Consider the following 19977-nt stretch of genomic DNA (forward strand, 5'->3'; position numbering starts at 1 on the left):
TAGGCTCGAAAGTTTTACACTGTTTTGTTTTTGAGTGCAGTTATGTGCAAAAAAAATTCTACATTTGTAAGTTGCATTTTCACGATAAAGAGATTGCACTACAGTACTTGTACAAGGTGAATTAAAAATACCATTTCTTTTGTTTCTTTTTTAGTGTAAATATTTGTAATCAGAATAATAATATAAAGTGAGCACTGTATACTTTGTATTCTGTAGTGTAACTGAAGTCAATATATTTGAAATGTAGAAAAACACCCAAAATATTTATAATAAATTTAAATGGGTATTCTATTATTGTTTAACAGTGCGATTAAAACGGAAATTAATCGTGACTATTTTTTAAAATTGAGTTAATTTGTTTTGAGCAAATCACTTGAATTAACTGCCATTAACTGACAGACCTACTTTTTAACCTTTTTGTGCTGTCTCCAAAAGCATTTGTGAGGGACTCTACAAAGTTGGTGGTGGCTGTAATGCCCTAGGCACATTTCCTTGCTATTCCTGATCAGTATTTTAGAGCAACCAAAAAAGAGACCACCCATTCCCCACTTTTACCTTGAGGTCAGAACAGTGAACTGGTACAGGACTTTGAGATACTAGGGCCTGATCCAAAGCCCAGTGAAGACAATGAGAAGTCTCCCTCTCATTTAATTTAATGTGCCTTGTATCATTATTATTTATTATTTGTATTACTGTAGCACCTAGAAGGCTTGGTCATGGATCAGGCACAAAGTCAGCGCTGTGTATATAACCCTGATCAAGAGAGTTTCATAGTCATACACCTCACCATCAGGGGTCAGTGGCTTCATTCTAACAGGCCCTAGGTCTGGGAGCTGTGGTGCCTTCAGGTGGCTGAGGACGCTCATTTCTACCTTAGCTGACCTGACTGGAGCAGTTGAGCAATTGACTCAGTGTTTGACTGTGATTGTGGGGTTGGTTGAGGGCAAAATGGCTGAAGCTAATCCACACAAGATGGAGATAATGCGGATAGGATGGTGAGGCTTCCAGCAAAAGGGGTGGAAATTGGAAGTGGTAGCTGGGGGAGGCTGCTGTTCTGCAGAACAATCTGGCAGGACAGCATTGAGATAATGGGGCACGCCTCTCTATTCTGGACCTTTCGATTGTGCATATCTTAAACTGCCTAGGGGTGGGAAAAGGTGCTATAAAATATAAGTTATGTGGTTCCAATAGGCCTATTGATCAACTGAGGAAGAGCACCTGCTGCTGCTTCCACGGGTTTGCAACCGGAGGGCCAGATCCTAAGATACTCCAAGAGGCAAAGGTGATAGCTGTGATCAAGACTGCTCTTCTCTGTCTGTTCCTGGTGAGAAAGAGACAACCTGTTCCTTTCATTCAGACCTTGCTACAGTTATCCATGCCTTCGTTGCAGTCCTGTCTCAAGGAGGCTATGCCTTCGGCCTGTTTACGAATGAAAGTTCGGACAGCTGAATTCTGCACTTTTATTAAATGGTGCGTCCCACCAAGAGCATGCTACACTGGTGCACAGTACTCTGCACTGACTCCTTAATGGTTTCTAGGCGGGCTTTAAGATATTGGTCTTGACTTACAAAGGTGAGACACTGTATCCTCCTTAGCAGACCATGTTTTTGTTTCTCAAGGGTACCTTTAAAGTACCTCTTGGTCCTTTAAATGCAACAGCCAGGCTGTTTAATCAAGTAGCCTCCCAAAAGTACTACTTCTACGGTATCCCCTTGTGGAATAGCAATAACAGAATAGGATGCAGAAGCATTCGGTCCTAGGTCGATCCTTCATCTGAAGGACAGACGATCTTTGTTGTTTAAATTAAAGCTGTGAATGGCATTGGATTGGGATGGCGGTAAGTTTATTTGACTCGGATTTGTTGCCTAGCTTTTCTGAGCATGGTTTTGTCCCAGGTGCCTCAGTGGAAGAGCCACCTATTGAACTTTATAAGGAACATTATTACAAGCATCTTGTGAATTTTGTAACAACAATAAAAATGCAATAATCACAGGCACTGCAATTTGGGAAGCAATAAAAAAGACAAGTTGCATTGAATCAGAACAGAATTCAAAGAGCACCCTGTGTAACGTTCCAGTAACATGCGTTAGCAGAAATTCCAAAACTTCATCAATATAGGCACTCATGCAGACAACCCTCAGAGAGCAGACTTAAAAACATTTCCTTGCATAATTATTAAAGAAATAAATTTTAATGGCCTATCACGATTCACTTTCAAAGCCTAAACTAAAAGCTATTATATTTTTAAAAAATTAAATAAGCTGCCATCAAATAGTTTAGGCCTAAAATTTGACTTGTCTAAATGTCAGAGAAATCCAATTTTAGCTTCATTCAAGACAAGGCCAAAAATCAATGTTTGGCAAAGAGAGAATAAGAAAAAAAATCAGATGGGAATAAAATATAGTTTTCCACTTTCTAAAAGGGTATTCTAAGCAGTGAGGAATCAGACCCATAGGAGGATGGCATCATGCTTTTCTTTTATGATGATGCTAACACTGAAATAGGCTAGTAGATCATGCAAAGGAATCTGCAAACTCCAGATACCGCTACAGTCAGTCACACACTGACAGGTAGTAGCTCAAAGCTCCTCCAATGCCTCCAGAATCTCAGTGGGCACAGCTGGTCAGTACTCCAAGGAAGAAGACACAGAGCCTGACAGTTCAGGCCTGTCCTTAACAACTTGTATCCACAATGCAGAAATTCCTCACAGTGAAAGAAACTCAAATCTGCTACTGAGTGGAGGCACCCCAGCTTAACCAGGTTATCCGCTATCCCAAACGGTTCTGCCATTCAAGACTTCCAGGGTGAGACGGTGAAAATGAAGAAACTTTTCTTTGTCAGAATCTATTGTATATTGCAACAGGTCACACACTTAGTTCTAGAGGGTTCTCCCTTATTCCCTTCCTGTACAATGAGTTTATGAAGTCGTCAGGAGGGTTAGTGAGGACAGTGGTACCTTCAGGATGCTAAGGACACTCATTTCCACCTCTTTTGACCTGGTTGGGGCAGTTCACTCGGTGTTTGGCTGAGACTGGATGAGGGAGAGCTGGCTGAAGCGCAATCCACACAAGATGGAGATAATGGGGATAGGCTGGGGAAGCAGCCAGAAAAAACAGCAGAGACTGGATGTAGTAGTTGACTCGGGGAAGCTGCTGTTCTGCCAAATGATCTGGCAGGACGGCATTGATGTGATGGGGCTTGACTCTCTCATCTATACTTTTACTCTTTTGATTGAGCATACCTTAAGCGACCTAGAGCTGTGGATAGGTGCCATGAAAAATAAATGGCTCCAGTGACCCAAAACTCCTGTACATGGTGTATGAAGGAGCAGCAAGTGCTGTTTCAGCCTATAGGCTGATATGGCAGCTGTGGAGGGTCTGCATTGTTTTCTTCCCTCCCCTGCCCCCCCTTCCTGTGGACTTTTGCCATGAACAGAGTGGGTCAATTCAATCGCTTTCCACAGCCACCCAGCTTAGTTCTCTGCACAAAGCCCGATTACTTGACATTTGTGCAGGAAGAGGTGGATTTCACCCTGGGAGTTTTGAACATTTATCTGTCATTTTCACATCTGTCACGAAAGAAGATTTAATTCCAGAGTACAGTCTCTACCCTTGCAAACACACCGTTTCAACATATATAACCTTTGTGTTATTTTTTTTCCCCTTCAGAGACAGTTCAGATGCCACTGCAAGACTAAAATAAGTCAGCAGAGCCACCTTTGTGTTCCCAAAGCCATTAATGCTTCAGAGCTTTCCCTATCATGCTTGGATGGTTCTGCAATAAAACACGCTTTCAACGGCACTCTGCAAGCAGCAGTTCTAATGGACTTTAAATTTAACATGAAGCCGTATTAGTAAAATAAATATATAAATATAGTGCATAGTCTTTATTAAGAAATCAGGATTACAAGACAAGCCTTTTGATGAAAGAAGATGATGCAGGGTAGGTGATGTGATCAGTACATCCTCAGAATTTCAATGAGATACAGTGCTATGCCTTACATATACCCACACGTTGTTGTTGATTGGCTGAAGGCAAAGAATGTTGTTTCAGTTTAGGACGGCTCTCTTCCCCACCACCTCCCTTATTCTTACACAATGAGACTAAATGGAATTTGAGTCACATCCATTACAATAACGGAACATATTCAGCATATAGGAAATGGTACAGGGAACTGTGGTGTGAAAAGATGGGTAAACTCAATGGTAAAACAGCAATCAGGATTTTGGATGGGGATCTCTGTAAAGATAGGGGGGGAGGGATGGAAGTAACTAGCAGTACTCTGCTGTGCTGGTGCTTAGTCGCAGTGGTGATTAGTGTGCCTTAGAAATACATATGAATATAACCTTTTTATGGGGGTGCGGGGTCTGGTACAGACAATAGCATCAAGAGACATGGCTTATTCCCTTCTATGCCACTGATGTCATGTTACCTCAGATTAGCTACTGAAGCCTAAATTTTCAAAAGTGGTCACTAAAATTTTGGGTGCCTTAGTTCACTGATACTCAACGTGAGACACACGAACGGGGCTTGATTTTCAGTAGAACAGAGCACCCACAAGGCCCACTAACTTCCATTAGGATGGTGGATGTTTGGCACCAAGGGGTCCCAAGTTGTTTGTGTAAAAATATATGCAGTTGAAATTACAGCTCATTTAAGCTCTGTCAGATGGGGACTGTAATATTTCTCCACCTCCTAATGCCCTTTGATCACAATGCACAGGCAGTGAAAGGTATTCTTATTAGTCCTTGCTTCAATTTTTATCAAAGAGAAATGAAGATGATGAAAAAACAGAGCAGGTTCACCAATAAGCAAGTGAAATCTAAGCTCCTTCTCTCCCTCTCTTTCTGTAAAATAATTCACTAGTAAATTGATCTCTGAAATCCACAATGGATTTAATAGCTCTAAACCCTTATGTAACATTTCCCTTCATTACTCTTTAACAGCACTCACGCTGAGTATTAGGACGTGCATTGCTCTCTCGCTCCCTGTAAACCAGTGCTGCATAATTGGTTACAGGGAGAAATAAGAAAGCCATAATGCTAGCACAGACAGACTCTTATGGAGATGGAATTGAAACCACCTGCCATTCTTTACTATTGCAGAGAAAGCAGATGACGTAACACGTCTTGTAGCAAACCATGAAGGAAAAGCTTGATTGGAAGCAGGGATGAGAAAAGCAAACGGTTGCCAACAAACACAAACCACAATTTCAGCTCCAGCTTCTCCTGCAACCCACTGGTAGCCTCTGAATGGAATGGGAGAGCTTCTGATAGCCAGAATCAGACCAAATTCTGCTCTTGGTTCAACTGCTTTGTAATCTCATTTACCACAGTGAGAGATGAACAGGGGTAACCAAGAGTAGAACTGTGCCCATTATCTGCTACTCAGAGGAAATCCAGAATGTATTTATGAATAGACCTGTTTACTTTAGAAGTAGCATAATTTATTCAAAGGCACAGTTAATACTGAAGCATGAAAGTTAAATTTTCTCCTTCCAGTTCCTCCTACACAAACTTTCCTTCCCAGAGAGACCCCTGAGTACCGTATTCAAATAAGTATTTTATGATGGAGACATTCAGAATTTAATTGAACCTCATTTAACTGCTTAAAACTTTAAAGAGAAGCTCTCAGCAAGAGCTCAGGGGGAAACTCAGTTTTAATGAGGTGGTATTCCAGGGTAAGGAGGATAAACAAAGATTCTTTGATTCCCAAGTCTTTACTAACAGGATTTTTCATTTAATTCCTTCTATATTTTCTTATTTATAAAAACAGGGATTACATAACATAAAAACAATGCAGAACTAATGCCCTTATGCTGATGCAATATCCCTTACCAATGATCTATATTTCAAAGACTGTAGTTCTTTTGAAAGTGTTTTAGCATGAGCTGGTGCATTTGGCACGTCTTTTTCTAATTTACCCATCAGTCGTAATGAGTTTTCACAGTCTCAGATGCAAAGGATTTTTTTTTAAACAAGAGATTAAAATGCATGACCTTAAATAGAGCCTTCCCATCTGGTTTTCTTCCAGAAGTATCTCAATTGGCTCTGTCATTAAGAACACAATACCACTCTTTCTTGGGCTTCCTAACGAATATAGTTATGTTCCTGGGAAAATATGGAGAGAAAGAGCTAAGATCAGTCGAATGTGGTGAATAGGAGAAAGGATTTTGAGCCTCAGGAAAGGCTGTTCATTTACTTAGAAGGATTATGTATGCCATTTAAATAGCATAAGAGTTTCCGGGAACATTATCTGTTATAACAGCCAATTCTAACGTAGTACAGCTGATAAAAGACACACGGTACTGGTTCTATGAACAATACAATCACTCAAACAGTATGAGTCTGTTTCTCATGTCCCTTACATCAGTGTAACACAGCAATAACTCCATTTAAGTCAGTGGAGTTACGTAGGTGTAAAGTTGGTGTATGACCAGAATCAGGCCTTATGTAGTTATTTGTGTGTTATTTCTGGTTTGGACTGTAAATAAAGCACCTTCCATATTCTGACACAGGTTATCCCACTCACACCAAAGGATCTGGAGTAGTTTGTCTCTTTGTCTCCAGTGTTAGCATGTTCAGTTCTCATCTGGATTGAGAAGTGGTCTTGGGCAGCGCCTGTGTATTCTATGTTCTGGGCCAACAGATCTTTCCAGAAATTAACATATGAAAGACTGAAAACCAGCTACTGATCGTGGTTAAAATGGTGTAAGTGCGGAGCAACACTACAGAAGTCAATAGAGTTACTACAGAGTCACACCATGGAACTGACAGCAGAATCTGGACTTGAATATCGAAAATTATATTACTGCAATTTACTCAAAGTAAATATGGCATGCATGCCTTTAGCTTCCTACATTGGGACAGCAACACTGAACTGAATATTGGTCTTACCTAATCTCTTTAGTTATTGATTTGTATTGCAGTAGCACCCAAAGGCCTTGGTTCTGCTTGGGGCCTCATTGTGTCAGCTGCTGTTAAAACATACCTGAGGAAACTGCCCCTGCCTAAAAAAAGAATAATCTTATTTAGCTGGGAAGCATGTGTTAAGTTTTGTTTGAAATGAGTTAAGTCCTGCCTTTCTGCAATACCATTCTTACGAGCTGAGAATTTGTTCTAGCAGGGGACTATACTCTCTCCTGTTTGTTTGTTTGAAATCACACAGGCATCAGGGATTGCCCTGAACTTTCATTCATGGAGTTTACTTCTCAACATTCTATTAAGAAGCCAGGGTTTTCCCCCTTATGGGATGTGGGATGGGGTTTGTTCCCCAAACAAGTGGATCTTCTGAGATACACGCAGAGGTCAGGGAACCCACAGAGACGCTGCTCTTCCACACAAAAGCCACAACTACATTTACATCAAAGATACTCTAAGTATAGCCTGAGATGAGGGTAGCACTGGGAGGGAGATAAGCATTGCCAGACCACCATAAAGTATGTTTGTTCAGTGCCTCCTTACAGATGCTCCCAAAATCAGAGGTTGTATGGAGGCTTGGTGGGAATTGCAGCTACAGCCACCATCTGGAATCCTCGTAGAGGGAGGAACACTACCTCACCTCTACTAGAGTAAATCTCTCCCCAGATCACAAAAACTTAGCAACACAGGGAGGTGAAGTTACACCTCTCCTTGCCAGATCTACTGAATTTATACCATAAACTGCAAATTGGCTGCAAAATTAACAAATCTGCATGGCTTCTCTGGAATGGCGTATCAAGCCATAACACATGCTGGTATCTCTGGGCACACCACATGCAGGAATTCCTTCAGAGTTGTGAGAGTCTTCAGAATCTGGCTTTTGGAACAAATTGGCATTGTCAGTCTTTCTCCAGCCTCCCAGATTGCTTGACATTCCCTATGAAACAACGTAATATCCTGACAGTCCATGCCTTTGAGCAGCTTGCCATGGGTTTTTCCATTCCCCATCACAGTTACTATTCTTTGGTTTGTCCATAGGGGCCCTAGTTCTTTCCAGTCTCATTCTCTCATGGATGTCATCTGCATGATCAAGTGCTTCACCAACCAGATTAAGAAAGTTTTCAACTTGTTCTTTCTCCTGTCACGAGTTGCTCTGTCTGCCTAGCTAGTGCACCATCACAATTGTCTTTAGAAGGAGAAGTGTATCCATTTTTGCAATCCAACAATCTGAGACTTCACAAGGTAATACGCCTTTGTCACCGTGAATAAATCATGGAATGTATTTTTTGTACAAGGTTTTAATTCTAGTTGGCATGTGGGAGCCTAGGGCCAGGGATGAGACCATTTGTGACACTAGCAGAATGAAACGCCAAAACCAGTGACTACCAAGCAGTTACCAACCTCTTTTAACATTAGCATTCTTTTGAGGCTTGGAGTTGGAAAATGTTTTGCAGTCTTTTGCATAGGACTCCCAGATGGTTACTGTTAGGAATTTTAAGAGCAGGTCTGCCCTCAATTGCATTGGTGTAAATCTGCAGAAACTCCGTTGATATAACAGAGTTTCTGCAGTGTTTTTAAAGGCAGAATGTGTCCAGAAATCTGTCTCTTGTTTTCTTTCTGTATCATTTTTTTTACTAGAAGAAATTATGTCTGGTTAGCGAGGTGGTCACTGCCAGCACCAGCCTACAAAATGCCAGTTTTAACTGAAGTGCAGCTATGGTCAGCAGTGTGACTGGAAATATAGCACTGTCTTTCAAAGAGATCTGCTCCCTGGAGCAGATTTTGATCTCACTTAACACCAGTGTAAATGCCAAATAACTCTACTCACTTCAGTGGAGTTACTTCCGATTTACACTGTTATATGTAAGATGAGGCTCTGGCCTCTGTATGCCTTTAGCCCCATTTGCTAATTTTAGTGACAAAACTAAGGGTCTGTGGCAGCACATCATCCTGGCAACCCCTTGTGCCCTGCTGTGACACAGTGCACTGCAAGTCCCAACAGCTGGCCTGCCTTTCATGAAGGCTTTGTCAAGTAGCAGTCTCTAGTCCAAAGAAAATATAAAACAAAAGGGTCTGCTGCCCCTCCTGGGCTACCTGCCACTCTTGTAGAGTGCTGACCCTCCGGACTTTCTCCTACCCAAGCTCCCACTCAAGGAGGACAGCCCAGAGACCCAGCTCCTACCTAAGCTGCTGACCCTCTGGGCTTCTTCCCTGGACTCCCTCCCCCAGGCTGATTCTCCCCAAACTAGATTCTTAATCCCAACCTACCTCCAGGCGGTCTCTTTTTCCAGGCCTTCCACAGGAGCCACCTCCTCCCCTACCACCTCTTTTCTTCAGGGCCTGTCACAGGAGACAATTTCCCTCCTGCAGCTCTCCTCCACAAATGAGCTTTCTCACCCAACTCTTCACCATCTGGGTCTGATAAGTGAACTGAACTGAGCCAGCTGATCACCAGCCCATCATGATCAGCTGGGTGGGGAGGGTAGCTGATCTGTCACAAGTGAGGCTAAATCCAAATTGTCTTGAAGAGCCAGGAGCCTGTAACAGGGCCCAATCATGCAACTCCTTACTCATATGATTTATCCCCTTAACTACAGTGGAGCTGCTATAATGTAAGGACTATGCATGTTAAGATATGCAAGATCAGCTCCAAGGTTTTTACGTCCTTTTGCTCCTGAAGAACGGATATAGTGATGGGAGAGGGAGCAGGATTCTAGTCTGACTCACGCATCATCAACAGAATTGTTAATAAAGTTCCACGTACAGAGTCTTTATTACTGAGGTCAATTGGCAAGCAAGAGAGAACCCAACCTGATATTCAGAACCTTGGCTGAAATTCGTAAATAGCAGAATACAGCTTTTCACTTGTGAACAAAGCAAATCTCCGCTTAAGGTCAGTGAGAGACCATAAACATGGAATTCCACAATGCCATTTCTAAGGCCACTTTTCAGACTAAAATTGCACTTTTGGCAAAACTACACATTTCCCTCTTTTATTCATTGTGATACACATTTCCTGCAGTGTGAAATTTTAAACTGAGTAAGCTAGATGTAGTTTTTCTTTAGTAACCACAGCTCTTTTGAAAGCTTTTCTTGTGTCTCAGAAACACATTCACTGTCCACAAAACTGCCAATCTGTTTCAAGTGCATCCCAAGACTGCTTCGTTTCCCTCTCCCTGCCTCTTTTGTATCATTACAAAATTCTTGGTATTGATCTCAGGACACTTGTTCCTGAAATACAGGAGTAGAGCCTCTTTCTTCATTGCCATTGCTGCTGCTGCTGCTTCCCCTTATGCAGCCCCACTACGTGGCCTATTTCAAACTTTCATTATTGTACCTATCACGGAGGACTGGGCATCATCTAAATTTGATCATCTCAAAGCACCTTTGAACCTACCTTGGCAACACTACCTTTAGCTGACAACATGCTGAAGTTCACCTGCTAGTGATCTTTGGCAATAACAATTTTCCACTTATGTAATTTTCTTTCCCAGATGTGCTTATTGGACGCTTACTCCTGGTTGTGTAGATGGAGACAGCTTGGTTCCACTGTAAACAAAGGTCTCTCTAACCCAAGATCAGGCAGGGTGGAAGACATTTTCCTACACTACTACCAAAGGACTTTCCCCTCATCTCACTCCCTGCCTGGAAACCCACTACAGACTGCCCCTTAGATTCCCTGCTTCTCACACTCACCTTCCAGGCCTGGCACAGATACGCCCTTGCCTATAATTCTATTGTCATTTCCACCTACTCCCCTTTCTGCTGTCTACTCCCCTTCCAAGTTACCTATTTTTCCTGCTTTTTTTCCTGTGCCATTCCCTCTGCCTCCTTTGTTCTTTTTCTGCATTAAACCATTATCTTCTCTTCATTCTTGTTCATCTCTATTTTCCAAGATGTTTGATAGTATCATAGAATGAATAGTAGTGTTCCTATTTACTTCAATGAAAGTTGGAATGGACCCAACATTTTTTAAAAGGATGATCTTGAGGTTAAGGCATGACACTGGAAGAGCTGGGGTGTAGTCCCTCCTCTGCAAGATCTCTTATGGGACCTCTTATGGGACCTTGGGCAAGTTATTTCATCTTTCTGTACTTCAGCTGGAAAATGGTAGTAATGATACTTCCCTCCTCAAAAGGGCTGTGTTTTGAAGCTTAACTCATTAATATTGAGGCCACATTTGGAGTATTGTGGCCAATTTTAGGCCCCCCACTACAGAATGAATATAGACAAATTGGAAAGAATTCAGAGAAGGGTAACAAAAATGATTGAGAGGCTGGAGCACATGACTTATGAGGAGAGGCTGAGGGAACTAGACTTGTTCAGTCGGCAGATGAGAAGAATGAGGGAGGATTTGATAGCAGCCTTTAACTACCTGAAAGGGGTTCCAGGGAGGATGGCGCTAAACTGTTCTCAGTGGTAGTAGATGACAGAACTAGGAGCAATGTTTTGAGCAGGGGGTTGGACTAGATGACCTCCTGAGGTCCCTTCCAACCCTAATCTTCTATGATTCTATGATTCTCAGATGGAAGGTGTTAAAGAAATTATATTAAGCCAGAGCAATAAACTTTCATTTAAACTTCATCTAGCTGAATTTAAGAATACAAGAAATTATGAAAAAAAAAAAACAACTCAGTCCGTTTGGTACTTTGCCCTATAATTCAAAACAAAGGGTGCAATCTTTCATTTCACAGAGGCAAATTGCTGGAAAAAATAAAAAGTGGTTATGCTATCTGTTAAAAATCTGTTTCCTCTTACCCAAGACATAAATTTCACTGTTGACTACAGCTGTGCTGAAACGGTATTTGGAGTACTTCATTGGTGCACACTCTGTCCATTTGTCTTGGCCTGGGTCATACTGCAACATTCTGTTACTTAATCGATCCAGCTCATCGTCAGGGAGATCCATCTGTATGAAATATGACAGCCATATAATAATAGAACATTTGGAGCCCTCTGGACATGCCTGCGTCCAATTAATCACAGCAGACAGCTGAGCAGATAAATAACAAACGCATCAATTATAACTGTGAAGTGATTCATACTCACTACGATTTAACAGTACCCATGCCTTGTGGCTGGAAGTACATTGTAGAAGGCAGATGAATAACAGTGCATTTATATTCTATAGCAAAAAAGCTGAGGATTTGGGTAATAACAAAACATCTATGGACACAGTTCTGACAGAATATAGCTCTTTTACAAGGCCTCTATGAAGCCCTAAGAATAAGTCAAAACCTTTTTTCAATAACATTCCTTTCCTCCTGAAGAATGAATTTCTGTTTGCTTTGTTATTCATGCTGTACCATGAGTTTTGATTAGGTACTTCAAAGGCTGCTCTAAGGTCCTCTTTAGATACAATACATGTTCTGAATTAACACGTTTATTTAATCAACTTAAATATATTAAAGTTGCACAATTGCTAAATCTTTCCATTTAACAGTTTTAATAATAAATTCCTGGCTTCCAGCTACATCTTTGCTCCCATTATACTCCTCCTAGACCCATTTCTGCTTCCCCTCTTCATCCCAGTCTTCCTCCCCATTTTCTCCTTCTCTTGGTGTCAAGTTGACAGCTATCATTATGTTTTCAGAGTACGGCACCTTTAAACGTAAGCAGTCTGCTGTAGGGAAGGGCTCTGAAGTATTTCAAGATCAGCCATCTTAATGAGTGAGAGAGAGAGAGAGAGAGCGCACACGCATACTCTGGGTTGTTAATTTTGTTCTTTTTTGCTTGTTGTTTCCCTTAGTGTAAAGGCACTCTGACACCCTGGCAATGGGCAAGGAATAAAAGCCTAGATAATGAAAGTAATTTACACAGAATGTGCATGCTTTGCTCTTTGTGTACGGAACACTCAACTTCACACTTTTTTCCACTCTGCCCCCAGAGTCTACATCCATCTCACTGCCCGCATCAGCCACCACGAAAACCTGCCTGTGATGGGGGCCCTCACACCTGGAGCATCCACTTGCTGCCCAGTACAGCATTGCAGTTACATCTCTGCCTCTGTTTTCCCAGTGGGTTTTCAACAAGACATATGTGTATTGAACAGTGCCCCTGCCGGGGTTTAGTTTATTTACCCCAAGGTGGAGCAGGATACAAATAGGCCTCCACATCAGCATCTCTAGCTGGAGGGGGAGAGGAAGGGGGTTGAGTTAATTTTAGCACATCAACCCCTAATGGCCAGGTCCCTTACCAGCAAGGCCCTCTTGACCAGAACCCTCTTCTGGAGCCAGGGCCTTTTGTCATTGGCTGGATAAGGATCTCTACTTTTGAGTCCATATCCCCACAAAGGTCAAACTATGACCCCCCCCACCCCCCCTTCCTCAGAACAGCCTAAAGTTCTTCTGATCTGGGACTTCTATTGCTACCTGATGAAGCCCCTCCACAGGGGCCAACATCCACTGAGCCTTGGCATTCATAGCTCCTCCCTTTGGAGCCTCTCTCACCGAGGAACATTCTTCTTAATTTCCTTTCCTAGTGAGTCCCCTCAACAGGCTCCTCTTGAGAGCTTTCTCCTTGTGGGGATAGTTCCTTTCCCCAGGAGCCTCTATTCTCTAGCCCACCCACAATGGGAGTAGTTTCCTTTTATCATGCCCAGGTGCTTCCCTGCCTAATTAACTGCCTCCCAGTTATTCAGTGAAGTAATTAGGCCCAGGTGAATCTGGCCTGCCTCAGTTCCCCCTTGTGGAGCCTGTCAGAGGTAGGCTGAGCCCCTGACCCCTTCAGAGTGATCACTACCCTCTGACAGTACCCATTCAGAAAATCCCTCTTTCCTTCACATTATTAACAACCCCCCAGTTCCTGAGGCCTGATTAACGCCCTCTGATGTCAGTGCAGTTACACCAGGGCAGAACTGGAGTAATGCTATGGTGAGTCAGGATCTCCTTCTCCTGAGCTGTTGTTATATGTCCTGTCTTGAGTTTATCTTGTCTTAATTCATTTATAAGGTCTCAGTGGGGAGGGCATGTGTCTTTGTCTATGTTCTCTAAGTTGACATGTATGCTTATGACACTCTTAGCAATGTTATATCAATAATGTTTGTTAAGGCTGACAGATTGAGTGCTCGGTGCTGCACAAATAGAAAGATTACCCCTGACCTGAGGAACATCAATATGCTTTCATACTGCTCATTTCACAATATCATACATATAAACCCTTAGTGCCTGAGAGGGGAGTACTAATACTGAAAATACTATCACTGTATTGTTGGTCTTACAATCTTTATTTCACCACTGTGGCTAACACATTCTGACCTGTGCAGGTAGATTCTTACGTAACTCCTTATCAGTTAATGCTAAACTGCTTATCCCAAACAATTTTATGCATAGACACAAACTCGTGAATTGTCACAGAAAGTGCTAGTTGGCAGATATCAGTTCCCAGGTGCCTTATTTTTACTAGTCTTGGCTCAATATTCAGGACAATAGCTTCTCAGCCATTTTTCTCCCCTAGTTTTAGAGAATTATCAAGCTAGACAAAAGCTGAGTGTCTACCTTAACGTCTATCTTTATTATATAACAAACCACCCAGCTTGAGCTTTTTACAGCTATATTATTTCCACGTTAAGTATGTTCTTGTATTTTAATTATTTTTAAAAAGAGAGTGTCTTTGCTCAATTTCAGTGTGAGACCTACTCTATGATCATTCTTAGTTGCCTCCTAGGGGATTTCCATACTGAGAATATCTTAACAGATGCAAATTGTGTTTGCTGAACATGTTTAAGTCTTAAATTTTTAAAGATTTATGTCTAAAAAGTGGTTCCAAACTAACGATGTGATCATATTTTTAATATCTTACAGTCAACAACACATAATACGAATGTCCCAAATAAAGTTTAACAAATTTCTTTGGTGAAAAATTGCACTTGTGAGAACACTAATTTTTTGGTGAAAAGCATCTGCTTTTCCACTGAAAGTTTTGGCTTTTTGTCAAAAAAACAAACAATTATAAACTGAAAACATTTCCCAAGAAATGGAGCTGAGCTGAGAAGTTTGTATATGGATTCGGACCTGAAATTTACCAGAGTTCATAGGGGTTGGATTTTGGATTCCAGTATGGGCCCATGTCGTAGAATCATAGAACCATAAGGTTAGAAGGGACCATAAGGGTCATCTAGTCTAACCCCCTGCCAAGATGCAGGATTTGTTGTGTCTCTTATTTAAACACAACTATTTGCTGCTGATAGAAAAGTTATAGAAGACGATTATTAATTAGTGGGCAAGAGCCAAGTATCATCATCACCATGATTTCTTTTTAATTAATGTTTTGCTGGATTAAAAACTGAGTAAGGACTTCAGGATTTACCCCAGGACTATTTAAACACATAAGGTGTGTGACATTGTGTTTAGACAGGATACATTTTTAATTTTTGCTCACTGAGAAATTTCCCTTTGAAGCAAATGTCTTTATTAAAGGTAGCATATCAATTGAAGATCATATATCATGGACATTATTTCCCCTTGGCCTGTTTGAGTTTTCCATTCAATATGTGAGAGGAGTGAGTGCAATTTATTTTTTGCTTACAACTGAGGTATTTTTAACTATGCAAGAAGAGTTATGCTGCACATAAGACATATTAGCTAGCTCCTATATAACAAAATAATTAGAAAACTTCTTTACCTGTGGTGTCCAGCCTCCCATCACATAGAGTTTATTATTTACTGTTACCACGGCATGGCAGGCCAGTTGCACTGGAAGAGGTGCCATGTTTCTCCAGCTATCTTGTTCCATGGAATACTTCTCAACACAGTTTGTGACCAGATATTGGTTTTTCAGTTTCATTTGCCCTCCTATGACATACAGATCATTATGAATAGTGCCCAACGCATAGAGTTCACGAAACTGAGCAGTGCACAAACTTTTCCAAAACTGGTTTCCTTTACTGTGGTACCTGTAGGAAAATCCAAAATTAGAAACTGTGGTTCTGATAAGATTATATCAATTTTGTAGTTAAATCTCCCTTCTCCAGTTTCAGATGATGTTACAGTGACAACAGAAGTTCTCTCTCTTGTCAACAGAGAAGAAAAGTTTTTAGCCTTGAACTCAGTGGGATTAGTCATGTGCATTAAATTACTCACATGCACAAGCGTTTGCAATATCAGGCTTTTAGTATGGATTTAGGAACCTAATTTTAGGCATCCAAATTTGAAAATATTGACCATAATTAAAGTGTCTTTATTTTGCTTGTGCTGAATACTCACAACTTCCACTACACTCAGTGGGAGCTGAAGTAGCACCTCTGAAACGAAGGTCACATTTATTTATGTGCCTCCATTTAGGCAGATGTTAGCCTCAGTTTTTAGTCAGTCTTGATTCTGGCAAAGCACCCATGTTCCTTAATGTGGATTTGTCTGAGTGAGGACTGAGTAAAAACAGAGTGAAGGCTTCAAGATTATTATTATTAATTATTATTATTATTATTTATTACATTTTAGCTCCCATGAATCATCAGAATGGTCTAGTTAAAGTTGGATGTAGATTTATGCATGACCAAACCCATCCATTAATTTCCACATCTCAGACATCAGCACCAGTATAAAATAATTGACCTGGAGGAATGATCCAGGAAAGAAAATACTAACAAACAGGTGACCTTTGGGTTAGGGGAATATGAGGTGTGCAGAAAGAGATTTAGGACCAAATTCAGATCACTTTACAAAAATAAAGATTCCATCTATGAGTATGTCTAGACGTACAGCACTACAGTGGCGTAGCTGTACTGACCCAGCTGCGCTGCTACAGTGCATCTGGCGAAGAAGCTCTATGCTGACGGGAGAAAGCTCTCCCATCAGCATTAAAAAACCCACCTCCGTGAGTGGCCTAAGCTATGTCAGCAGCAGCAGCGCTCCTGCCGACACAGCGCTGTGCACACCAGCGTTTATGTTGGTGTAACTTGTGTCACTCAGGGGGTGGAATATTCACACCCCTGAGCAACATACATTTTGCCGACATAGGCAGTAGTATCAGTGGTTCCCAACCTTTTTGAGTGAAAGCCCCATTAGTTAACACTAGGTAAAACATGCATATGCCCTGACCCACCCCCTCACCAGCCATAAACACATATAACCCCTATAAATGCATATAATGATAATAATAATAACAACACTAAATTACATAAATAATAATAATAATTACTCTTACTGAGTACGAAGCTAAGCCTTCCCTGGCACAGCCGCCACCGCATGCCCCATGTGACCCCACCTCTTCCCGTCCCTCGTGGACTGAGGGTAATGGAGGCGGGTGCTGGTGGGTTGGTCAGGGCTGCTCTAGGCCTCCACCAGCGTGGGGCTGCTCCTCTCCAGCCGGGTGCCTGGCTAGGTTGGGACTCGGGGGGAGCTGCTCCTCTGCTCCAGCCGAAGTGGAGCTTGGGGCTGCTGCTCCCTCAGGGTGGGGAGGGGGGCCTGCTTCTTTGCTCCGGATGGGTGCCCGGCTGGTGCTCCGGCTATCGCAGAGCTTGAGGCTGCTGTGCCCAGCACGGCGCTTGGGGAGGGGCTAAATAACCTCAATATTACTGAAGCCTCATGGGCCCCCTGTAATCTTTGGTGTCCCCCCAAGGGGGTCATGCACCCCAGGTTGGGAACCGTTGGTGTAGACATAGCCTTAGTCAATGGGCCTTCTCGTATGAGTAAAAGGGTCAAGATTTGGCCCTAAATATAGAAGGAGATGCTTCAGTGTTTCATGGAGAAGGAAGGATTGTCCTCCGTAACAAATTGCGTTGGGTAACTGAAATCTGTATACAAACATATGGAGAGAAAAACGTTTTCTCTAGTGGTCTTTTTCTGTTCCAGGAACATTATTTATAATTTAAACTTTAAAAACAATTATTCATTTTTTCCTCCCGTTTAAGAATACACACCTATAAATTTCAATGTTCTTGGTCTTTTGTCTAGACATTTTGGCAGCACTGGCCTCCCCTGCCACAATAATATCGTTGTTCTCAGTGACAACACCGGCACACACACATCCTAATCCCTCACCGTACTTCGGAGAGGAAATGAAGTAAGTTTTTTGTGTTGCAGGAGCATAACAAAAACTGGCATCTGCATAGCTACCATGTCTTGATCGAATACCCAGAGAATTATTGCCGATGCAAAGTAGAAGATTGGTGGTCTCCATGCCATAGCGAAGACTGAGAGAGGGGTGTTTGGATTTCTTTATAGTTTCTAATGCTCCATCAATCATATCAAGACATTCTGAATTAGACAGAAGCACCGTGTTCCTTTTCTGAGCTTCCACTAGGAAAGAAGGGTTTACAAGTTCCAGTCTCACTTGCTTCAGAAGTTCAATAAGGTGCTCAACACGTGATTTTCTGCTATGGTTCACCCATCTGAGCACCAAGTCCAAAATGTTCTCCTCCCGGGATACATTCAGATCATCTGATTTTATGAGACTCAGCAATTGCTGTGCTTCAATTTCTAATATTTCTTCATGCAAACTCACCTCAGCAAAGTGCTGATACAAATATTGCCTGGCTTGATCCGACAATTCTTCTGCTCCAATGTGCGTTGCAAAATAGAAGATCCCCACACAGTTAGAAGCATCCATATGGTTCATCATGTATTTCTGACACACACTGAAAACGTCTTCCATCTGCATAAAAAATGCAGCAACAGCAACATTTTGCACATTGAAATTAGTGAGATGCAAATCTGCACTGTACATGTAGTTGAGTATTATGGACACACTTTCTGCTGAGATGTCATGGAGCACCACTTCTCTTTGGGTGCACTCAAGCAAGCCACAGGTGAACATGGCTTTGAAATAGGGACTGAAAGCAGCCAATATCAGTTTATGGCAGGGGAACGTCTCACCTTCTGCTACAAGGGCCACATCAATCATTTCTGTTAATTCTTTCATGCTGTTTAATTGATCCAGTAAAGTCAAGCTATGTCGCTGCTTCCTTTTCCCTTCTGTCTTGTGATCCATGATAAAACGCCAAATTTTCTATTTTTAAAACTCCTCGAGAACTTGCTTGATTTTTGGAAGGGCTATTTGCATGTCTGATTGCTCTCAAAGTGATATGCCTTCATCATAAAATATTTCTGGGGGAAGGAAAGCAGATAATTTTCTTATAAGAATAAATCCTCTGACAATTAAAGTTTGCTGTGAAATCCTAATGATAGTAAGCATTTCTAGAAGGCAGATTAAAAACATTAATACCTACTTCAGCAGGTATAACAGTTTCATTTTTAAACTGAGCTTGATTACAAAATGAGGAATATTTTTTTTTTCACTCTCACTTTTGATGCCTGAACAAATGAAATATAGTTTTAATTTTGCATCTACAATTGATACATATTTTAATATTCTGACTCGTTAATAGAAAAAAATATTGCATTATAGTAATGTTCTAATGACTTAATGCATTCCAACAAATACTATTATTTAGAGAGATCCGATACTAAAGATTACATCCCATCTGGAACTAATATTACAGGGACAAATCCTCCAGGCCTCACTCAATCAAAACTCTGACTGATTTTATGTACCTGTTACTGAAAATCAGGTCTTGTGTTTCTGCTTAGCCTAAAAATCATTTATTGGTATTGACATTCATCAGTTGAGCCTATTTTGACATATGCTGTCAGGTTAAAAGTCAGATATATATATTATTGGCCTTATTTATGTGATAAATAGGCTTTACCCCTCAGATTATTAAAATTGAAATAAATTTAAAATTTACTTGTCACCTTTATCTTTTGCATTTATTTCAGCCTGGACACTGAGTATCAACTGGTCAGTTTCGCTTTTGTTTATAGTCAATTGAGAATCACTTTCAGGCCTTCCTAATGTTTGGATTGCAAACTCTGCAATCCAGTGGGAGTTCTGCCAGTGCAATTAATGCAGAGTTGATATCTAATTAAAGTATTTTGCTTCCTTGACTAGTTTTAGATGTGATAAAACTCCAAGAGAAAAAACATACTTTCAACGACTGTAATTTTAATCTCTACCATTTGGCTCAAAGTTTCTTTCCCTTTTTCCTGACAAGTCACAGATAAAAAAATTAACTACAAAGGGCCTGATTTCAGTGAACTTACATTGGCAAATAACAAGA

At 41.3% G+C, this 19977-nt stretch overlaps 1 protein-coding gene across 9 annotated transcripts in view; it reads right to left on the bottom strand.

Moving 5' to 3' along the window:
- Positions 1–19977, bottom strand: part of KBTBD12 (kelch repeat and BTB domain containing 12) — a 52527-nt gene that overhangs the window by 23984 nt on the left and 8566 nt on the right. For 7 of the 9 annotated variants that reach the window (XR_010918959.1, XM_067544276.1, XM_067544273.1 and 4 more), the window contains exons 2-4: positions 17779–18964; positions 15543–15813; positions 11679–11829 (exon numbers count right to left, since the gene is read on the bottom strand). Coding sequence is in view for 8 of the 9 variants with exons in the window: in XM_067544276.1 (XP_067400377.1) it covers positions 11679–11829; positions 15543–15813; positions 17779–18848 (1492 nt within the window). In the remaining variant the exon portion in view is untranslated. Of the gene's footprint in view, positions 1–275; positions 6111–11678; positions 11830–15542; positions 15814–17778; positions 18965–19977 lie in introns of those variants that run through there. The other 2 variants (XM_067544277.1, XM_067544278.1) reach the window with 2 other exon arrangements.

Source organism: Emydura macquarii, unplaced genomic scaffold (genome assembly GCF_026122565.2).
Source record: "Emydura macquarii macquarii isolate MOO-44397 ecotype Brisbane River unplaced genomic scaffold, CSIRO-AGI_Emac_v2 contig_968, whole genome shotgun sequence".
In the NCBI taxonomy this organism is placed as follows: domain Eukaryota; kingdom Metazoa; phylum Chordata; order Testudines; family Chelidae; genus Emydura; species Emydura macquarii.